This window comes from Anser brachyrhynchus (genome assembly GCF_964034855.1).
Source record: "Anser brachyrhynchus genome assembly, chromosome: 20".
NCBI lineage: Eukaryota > Metazoa > Chordata > Aves > Anseriformes > Anatidae > Anser > Anser brachyrhynchus.
The window spans coordinates 4,984,354-4,993,277 of NC_137713.1; the positions used below are offsets into that span (position 1 = coordinate 4,984,354).

An 8,924-nucleotide genomic window follows, 5' to 3' on the forward strand; every position below is an offset into this window, starting at 1 on the left:
GGTGTCATTACGGGCATTCCAGCATGGTTACGTGTTGTTACAGGCACCTCAGCACCCTTAGGTGTTGTTACAGGCATCTCAGCATCGTTAGGTGTCATTACGGGCACCCCAGCACCCACAGGTGTTGTGTACAGCGCTGCTGTGCTGCAGGCTATGGCAGAACAGGGCACCCAACAGGATACGTATCCGAGAGGCTTGGTATAAATAACACTTTGGGGGTTCCGCCATTCAGATCTTCGCTACTTCCTTTTTCCAGGCAGGCGAAATGACAAGGAATAACGAGCACAATAACTTACTCTGCAAAAAGTGTGTGGCGGCCCACAAAGCGCTGAGAGCAGCCATGTCCAGCAGCGGGTCTCATCAATTCCTGTTTAACTTTGCGGCAGTATCTTGTACACACATCTGCTTCCCAGCTCCGGCATTTCCTGTCGGGGATACAAGCTCTGAGCCTAGCACATCAGGCTGCGGTCTTCAGGGCAACCGTCAGCTGTTGAACCTTTGATCTCACTGCATCCAGGGATCCCCTGCACGACAGATCAGATGATGCGAACTTTTGTGTAAGCCAAGCGTGGTACGGCAGCGGAAGGGCCCCGAGGAAAAGGAGAGTAAATTGGCTTCTCTTCCTCAGGGCTCATCTGCACTGCACAGTCATTATGAAGGAGATGAGCAGGGAACAGGTATTATCCATCAAAGAGATGCCCCTGATCTAATTAAACTGGGAAAGCTGAAAGACCTGGGTCACCAGGGTGTTTTTAAACCAAAAGGGAGAAGGAACATCAACAGGGAATTTGGCAGTCTCACAAGTGCTCACAGTTACATAGGTTTAAGTCGTTAGTCTACAAATAAATTGCTCTGGATTTACACGGAGTGACTGAGCTCATTTCCCTTTTTAGCTGATAAAAGCCCGGTTGTCTGGAATTTCAACAAACCAATTGTAAAAGCAGCATGTGGCAGAGGACTGACTCACCCCGTCATTTTCTCAGCAGCCACTAAAAACAAAACCTCCGCGCTTCCTTGGGCCAGCCTAGGAGCTCTGCCTGCCGGGCCCCTGGGCGAGCACGACCGTAGGTGAGGGACTGACCTGCGGGACTCCTTGTGCTCCTCCTCGGCTCCTCTCCGTGCTCCTGCGTGCAGAGAGCTGCAGCCCTGGCACACCGCAAGGCTGGTTACGTGGGGGCTGTGGCTTTTGCCTTGCAACACCCTCTGTGGTGGTTTCGGCCCCCGAGGAGTGCGGTTTCCTCCTGAAGATTGGCAGCGAGCGGCTCCCCGTGAACCAGAAAGATGGAGCAGCTGGGGCTTTGCGGATTCCTCGCCGAGGGGAACGAGGGATGACTCCACAGCAGGGAAGTCCAAACTGCTCGTGTTGTTTGGCAGGTCTTCACACGATCAAATCAGCACTCGGATTTCCAGCAGAGCACTTCCGAGAAATCCCACTGGTGATGATGGTTCCTAGGTAGACAAAAATATCTTGGGTCTAGGCTGTAGAGTAGCCACAGAAGAACAGTGATGAAAGAGAAGCAGATCTGGGAATAATACTAGGGAATTTCCTGTACTGGCCGTCAGAGAGCATCTAAATCAGGCAAGAAACAGGCACCCAACTTAGCAGCATCCCCAGTAATTTTCTTTTCCCAGAGGAGGAAAAAACCCTTGAAGCCCTGCCCAGCGGTGGCAGAGGCATGTTTTCTGTCCAGAAAACCAACAAAGTCACGGGGACCTAGCAGATAATCTCTGCTACGAGCCTGCTGAGGCAGGGGACTGCCTTGCAAATTGCTTTAATCAGGTTGAAAATGGAGTTTCATCATGCAAATTAAGGATCGATATTATTAATTTGCCTGAGCGCTACTAGGTGTGAAAGCTGAAGGCTGTTCAGCAGGACTCCATAGATGGGAAGCCACGAGGACCAACATCGAAGTGGAATTCAGCACAGAAAACTCACCTTTATCTCCTGCAGGGACCTACATTGCTAATGTCATGCCAAGTTCTTTTCACATTTGCTTTTATTTGGGACTGTATTTCTCAGGTTAGGATAGCAACGGCCACACTCGGGTGCTATCTTTAGTTTTCTAAATCAAGACCGGCGACGAGGCGTGCCAGCAGCGCTGAATGTGACCCAGAGCAGTTTGGGAAGAGGCAGACCCGTGCTGAGGGCTGGGAACAGCAGCGGGCACCGCGCTGCAGCAGCGTGCCGGGACGTCCCTGCACACTCCTCAGAGTTCCTGCAGTCTCTGGATGTTTTCGTCACAGCGCAGGAAATGCTGGCGAGTGCCTCGATGGTCTTCCCTAAAGGTTAGGCTTGCCCTCCTGGACACAGTTCCACTCCTTGCGCTCACGTCAAGGAGGGAGAGCTCAGTAGATTCTGAAACAACAGCTTAAAGGAATTGTTTAAACAATTTAAACCTCGATGCCTGAGGTTCCTTAAGCATACCCAAACTTCTGAAAGATGAGCACAGAGAGGCCAGGATACGGCTCCGTGCTGCACCGCTGCCAGCTCAGGCTCAGCAGGGGGCTTCCCACGCCAGGCTGAAACCCAAACCCACCCAGGAGGTCCCGCAGCCCTGCTCCGAGCTGCTCCCTGCAGCTTGGGCCGGTGCCACGGGCTGCCAGAGGCACCCGGTGTCCCGCAGGGGGCACCCGCACCCCGTGCCTCTGCACCCACACCCGCACCCATTCCGCTCCAGCGCCAGCACCGCCCTGCAGCCCAGATGCTACCCACCCGCTGAGCGACTTCCTTCACATCATTTTTTAAAACGTGCACTGGTCCAGTGCTCCTTTCACCCTTCTTTTTCCTTCCCATGGCTATTCAGTGCCAGAGCGTGCGACCTTTTATTTCAGGGCGATCAGGAAATAGAATTATTAACGAACTTATGAAAAAGTTCTGTCCCAACAGTGGATGATATCTGGGGCACGGGCTGCGAGCCTGCAAAACCAGGGCACGTCCCATCTTCTTAATCTTTGTACTTGGGAAAATCGGTTTTGTGGGAGGGCCCAGGGGCGCTGAGGATGCTCGGCGGCATCCCCTGGCAGCCCGGCCCCGACAGCTGGCAAGCAGAGGCCGTGTTAGAGTCATGCCCGAACAGCGGGGTTGCAAAATATGTAGCACCGCATATTAAAAAGGGATTAGGAGAGGAGAACCACCACGAGCAGGAAGACGGGAGCAGGCTTGGAGTGGAGCCTCAGGCTCTGTTGCAAACATGTTTTCTGGAGCAGGATTACAGCACTTGCCTCACAACACGACCCAGCCTGTGGATTCGCTCCTCAGCTCCCACACGTCGGTGCAGATCCTGCTGTGCCCCAGACTCCAGGAGTGATCTTCCACCCTCACGACACCGCTGAATATAAATTGTGCTGCCTGCCAGGCAATGTTCAGGGGATTACTCGTTGTGCTCTCTGTCCCTGGAGGCGCTGAGGATAATCAAGTGGAAACCAAACCAAGGAGGAGGTTGGAGCTGGAAGTTAAGACAGCCAGTGGAAAATGAACTTTGGCCCAATCTCTATCACGTTCTAAATCTTTTCTTCTCAGGTTTCCAAGGCTTGGATTACACCCAGAAATAGACTGCTGTGTGTTAATTTAATCCCTTTGGGGCTGCTCAGTCATATTTAACAACAGTCTTAATTGGGGTTTATTATTGTCAGCCCACTGTTGCCATAAGGACGGCGAGGAGGAGCGGATGGGTGGATGATTCTGGCTCAAGCCCGTGCTCTGTCTAACCCAGCCTTGACACTGCCCGATCCAAACACCTCAAAGGAGGGCGCTGGATCCGCTGCCGCGGAGACTCACCGGGGTTCTGCCTGTCTGAAGGGTTCCTCCTGGGCTGAGTCACCAGGGGCTGCTTTACGTCCCGGAACATGACGTTTCTGTCCCTCCTAGGCGTCCCAGGAAGGTGGATAACGCAACCCACACAGCTCTAGACCTCGGCGGTAATCAGACACCCACAGGATGATTATTCCCTTTATAAAAAGGAATATGCAAAAAGTCATTGCGAAAGTAATTCTTATCAGTTTTAGAACATTCCCTTTCGGTGCCTCTGGCCAAGTTAACACCTTGCTTTTCTAGTCTCCCTTCCTTCGGCAGTTCCCAAATCCCATTGCAAAACAGGGCACTGCCATTGCTTTCATTTAGCAACTGTAAACCCAAGGAACCCCAGTTCACCTTGCTGCCTGTCACACAGACTTGGGGCAAATCCAGGACAGAATTTTCCCCAGGTGCCATTTGATGCTGTGCCCTGCATCATGACAGACCCACCACAGAACCTCTAATTCCTCTACTCTTCTTTCTAGACTAAAAACACAACCCCAAACTCCATGCTTTCATCCTTTACATCCTCATTTACTCTAAAAACTTCCCTCTTATCACGCAGTAACACTGCAGCACAGCGACCCTCGCTCTTCCCGGGGGCTGAGCTAGCTGAGGGTACTCACCTTTTAGCAGGGCAATGGCTCTGCTCCCTCTTCTGCCAACACACAGTTCAAAGTCTGAATCGGTGCATTTTCTCCTTTTCCCATCAAAAAAGGACACAGCAACGGACCTTCAGGCATGAAGGGGGGTATTGGAGTCTCCTCCTGTTCAAGGATAATCTAGGATAAACGTCTTACGGCTTGAAACGGTGTCACAAACAGCCAGAAAGCTGAAAGTGAAAAGGTGTTATTTTTGGCAGAAGGTCTTTATAGCTGATGCAGGAACTTTCTCATTAGTTACTCATTGCCTCGGCAAGTCTCATAAAACAGACAGCAGAGCCCAGCAAATACTTTTCTTCAGTGTTCTGGGAGCTCAGAAATCCAGGAATTAAATGAGGCCTTGAACCCATTTTATGGACTCACTTCTTACTGAACTACCATAAAATATTAAAATCCAGACCTTATAAATACGGAGAGGAGAGCGCTGCACATTTCTTTTCAGAAGCAGCCTCTCCAGGGACACCTCCCCAGGTAAGTCCGCTGCCACGTCCCAGAGACAGCCGCCCCTGGCAGGCAGGTAGTGAGAGACAATGGATTCATGCAACAGAGATGAAAGACAGAAAATCTCCTTGATTCTGCTTGGACTTGGAAAAAGCTGTGCAATAAATTGGCCTAGTTTATCCCCAGTGACCCTGGCCCGGTGTCGGTGAGGGCTCTCCCCAGGGTGCCTGATGGCAGCAGGGAGCCCCTCTGCGAGCCCCAGCAGCGGCAGCAGCGCTGTGGCCCTCCCTCTCTTCAACAGGCACCGGCCGGGCTCCTCCGAGATGGCACAGAAAAGCAGCCTCGCAGTCCCCTATGCAGTGCCTGTCCTCGTGGTTTGCTTTTTGGCATGCGTAGCCACAGGTAAGCAATGGAAAAAAATCCGTCATCGCTTTGTCCGAGCTGCCTCGTGCTGACAGAGGAAACTGTCTGGGGCTGGGCGCCGCCTGGGGTGATGTGCCACAGCAGCATCCCACCTTTTCCTGTGCTCTGGAGCTCATTCCCTGAGGATTGCCTAAAAACTGGCCTCTGATTTTAGAGTAGCTGAGCAGGGAGTGGGGAAGCATCAGCATTTTCAAATGTTAGTGCAGCAGCTGCACAGGAATGACGAGGCCGCTGTGCCTTTATATTCTGCGATGTACTTCTTGCTGATTAATCCATGACTCTGGTTAGACTAGTGAGTTTTAGCTTGATAGAAAAAATTATTTCCCATATTGTTTTCCCATTTAATACATCCAGAGGTTTGTACGTTAGATTAACTGCAACTCACAAACTGCCTGGGCATGGCAGAGCAGCTGATTAACTACTTTATACGCTCACATTCAGCTCGAGCCAAAAAGCAGAATACCAAACTGTGTCACGAAAACTGAGGGCACAGGTATGCTGCATCAGTGATTTGTAGCAGGAGGTTGGGCAATACTGGCAGGATGTTCTTTTGCTGGGTGTTACATCGTCGCTGACATAATGTGGTTTTCAGACATTTTCTTATTATAGGTCAGGCTTTGGCATTCATGCAGTCAGTTGCAAACGCCTCACTTTGATTTTAAGTAACCATGAAGTGAGCTTTGTGATGAAGATGCTTCCTGTCTCAGAAACTAGAGTCACACTTGAAAGATAAGTGTTACGTTGAAGCCTGAAGCTCTTCTGTCAGTGTCCTCCAAGGTGAAGGCCTGGAGAAACCGCAGGCTTTCTGTGGGAAGGGTACAGCTTAGGACACCTAAATGCCCTCATTCTCCTTCTGCAGGCGTGGAACTGTCTGTAAATAACCATGCTGCTGACTTCACCCTGTCCACATCATCTGGGACTCCCATCTCCCTCTCCTGCCTGGTACAGAACAGCAGCCAGGCCGAGGAGCTGCTCTGGTACCGAGGAGACGGCAAAGTGGATCTGAAAGATGGGAATAAAGTGAACATCAGCAACATCTGCATCTCCCCGGCCGCTGCGACCGACAATGGTGTCACCTTCACGTGCAAGCTGATGCGGGACCAGTCCGTCAAGGTCTCGGTGATCCTGGATGTCCTATGTGAGTGGCTGTTGTGGATATCTGTGTGGAGCGGCTTGGTGAGACAAAATCATGGGCTGAGCACCTCGGGGTCTGGGTGTGAGTTGAAGGCGGGGTGTTTTGTACCCTTGTACGCTGTGTTCACCCGGAAAAAATGCGTTTAGGAGGAGACAGCTCACGTGGTAAGACACTCCCTTTCCACAGTGGTGCTTATGGCCTGATCTGATGCCTCTTTTACAGGGAGTGGGTGGGCCCTTAAGAAGATTTTCTGGCTATGTCCCTGCCTCCACCTAGATTCCTTCTCAAGGATACAAGTCAGGGCAGGGGAGTCACGGGAGTGACTGTCATGCCTGCCCTGCTGCTCCCTGGGGATCACGAAGGGCTGCAGGGCAGCATGCCACCCCATTTAAACAAGGCGCACAACTGATGTGAAAAGCGAAGTTATTTCCTGTTTAATGGCGAGCAGCGTTATTAATGACCTATTTATCTGCACTTACTGTGAACAGTTCCTCCCAACATGACTGAAGACGAAACCGTCCAAGCCGAAGAAGAAAAAGATGTCACTCTGACCTGCAATGCCAAATCCAACCCGCAAGGCCAAGCAGCCTGGTACAAGAACAACACCATCCTGACCCTACAGCAAGATCGCTACCAGGTGTACCAGACTAGCGAGGTCTTCCAGCTCTCTATCAAGAAAGTACAGAAGTCTGACAACGGGACCTACACCTGTGAGGTGAAATCTTCTTTGGGAAGCGGGAGAAAGGATTTCCACCTGATAGTTGAAGGTAACAAGGCCGCTGCTAAACAATAAGGTTTACACCCAACTCTCCATTCTCTTTTACAACTATAGCAATCCACTTACACTAATACGGTGGAGAAGTGTAAAGAAGTGTAAGTGGAAAGTGGTAAACTCCCCACGTTAACTGAGAGCACGGCAACAATGAGGATCTCACCTGTGCCCGGGTGCACAGCACCAGAAAAGGCCTTTCCTGCTTTACTTGTTATTCAAAGGCACTTGGCAAGCATGACCTGAAGCAGGCTCGTCCCACTTTCTCACTTCCCATGATGACAGGGCACATCCAAGTGTGTTTTAAAGCACCTTAGGTCTCACTTGAAGCTTTGTATTCCAACCACAGTATTCTGTCATGCTAAAAAAGCTGCTTAAGGCAAGAGAGATTAGCTATCCTCCAGAAATGACTGTACCTCTGCGGACTACAGGCAGGTGGAGGCCGAGCTGTGCTGGATGCCCATGTCTCCGAGAGGTGATGCTTGGTGAGGTGGCTCACTGGGTTTGGGGCATCCACTGCCCACCCCACGGGCCGGGGTGTCCTGAAAAAGAGAAAAAAGCAACATTAGTGTCAGGACACCCCGGGGATCCTCTTCAGGGACCGACATTTTAATTCTTCCTTTGGTGCACCAAAATAGAATTGTGCCTTTCTGTGGTTCTGTGAAACGACTTGTTTTATGTAACTGCACCAATCTAACAGATACACAACCTCCTCTCCCTCTTTACAGATAAAAAACCTGTTTTCCCCACGGAGGCTGTTATCGCTGCTGTGGTGGTGGTTGCACTCACCGTGCTTTTTGGAATTGTGGCTCGAAGAGATAAAATTTTTAAGGTACGGATAGATCCAGTTTCCGAGGAAAAAAAATAGTTTGTTTTGCTGCAATGCCCTTTTGTTTTCCGCCTTTTCTATACTGCTTTGTTGTGTTGCTTTCAGTGTTAGAAAACCATTACGTACTACCTCCTGCGTTAGATTTACCAGTAGATAAATCAAATATTAGGTATTCTAGGGGGAATGAATTACACACATGCGAGACATTAGTAAAAATACCCCTTGGCCAGAAGATACGAAAGATAACAGGACTCTGTCTTTATTTTCAGTGCTTCAAAAGATCAAGTGAAACAGCTCTGTAAGTATTTCACTGCTTATTCATGCAGCTTCCCAGAACAAGCTTCTGAATGAAATCCCATCTTTAAGCCTCGGCAGAAGCCGGGGAACAAAAGACGCTAACACCACGCTAACGCCAGCCAGGCTGAGCTCGCCTGCTTGTGCTCTGGCCGGCCACGGTCGGCCTGCACCTCCTCTCCCAGCGGAGAGGCCCTGCTGGGCAGGAGCACGGGGACACGAGCATGGGAGGCACGGCCCTGCGTGGCTCCTGCCCTGGCCGTCCCAGCACCCCGCAATGCCTGTGGGGAGGCAGTGGGGGAAAATGTAATGGCCCAATGCAGCCCAAGTGAATTTGACTCAGCTGTTTTTTGTGGGTTTTTTTTTTTCATAGTAGGTGAGTTTTCATTTCTTTTTTTTTCATTTCGCTGCAGGTAAGGATCACCAAGTTCCCGTGCACACCCACAATTACTCGTGGTGGAACACAAACCCCTGCAAGAGATGATTAAACACTGCAATAAGACTCGGGCCTCAAGTTCCTGTGGTCTTTTTGAAATACAAATACTTCTTCACGGCTCCTGATTCCAAGTTATTGTTTA

The 8,924-nt window shown here is 50.6% G+C and overlaps 1 protein-coding gene across 3 annotated transcripts; it reads left to right on the forward strand.

The window, feature by feature from the left end:
- Positions 1–4,424: 4,424 nt before the first annotated feature.
- TMIGD1 (transmembrane and immunoglobulin domain containing 1) lies at positions 4,425–8,900 on the forward strand. 3 transcript variants are annotated; one of them, XM_080563274.1, is made up of 7 exons: positions 4,425–4,926; positions 5,198–5,298; positions 6,179–6,457; positions 6,943–7,221; positions 7,952–8,055; positions 8,322–8,350; positions 8,760–8,900. In XM_080563274.1, exons 2-7 carry the CDS (start codon positions 5,220–5,222, stop codon positions 8,761–8,763), a joined length of 774 nt encoding a protein of 257 aa, XP_080419400.1. In that variant the 5' UTR covers positions 4,425–4,926; positions 5,198–5,219; the 3' UTR covers positions 8,764–8,900. The 3 variants fall into 3 exon arrangements, with proteins under 3 accessions (XP_080419400.1, XP_080419399.1, XP_080419398.1); XM_080563272.1 differs by lacking the exon at positions 4,425–4,926 and adding an exon at positions 4,935–5,101; XM_080563273.1 differs by lacking the exon at positions 8,322–8,350 and having other exon boundaries at positions 7,952–8,070.
- Positions 8,901–8,924: the final 24 nt, after the last annotated feature.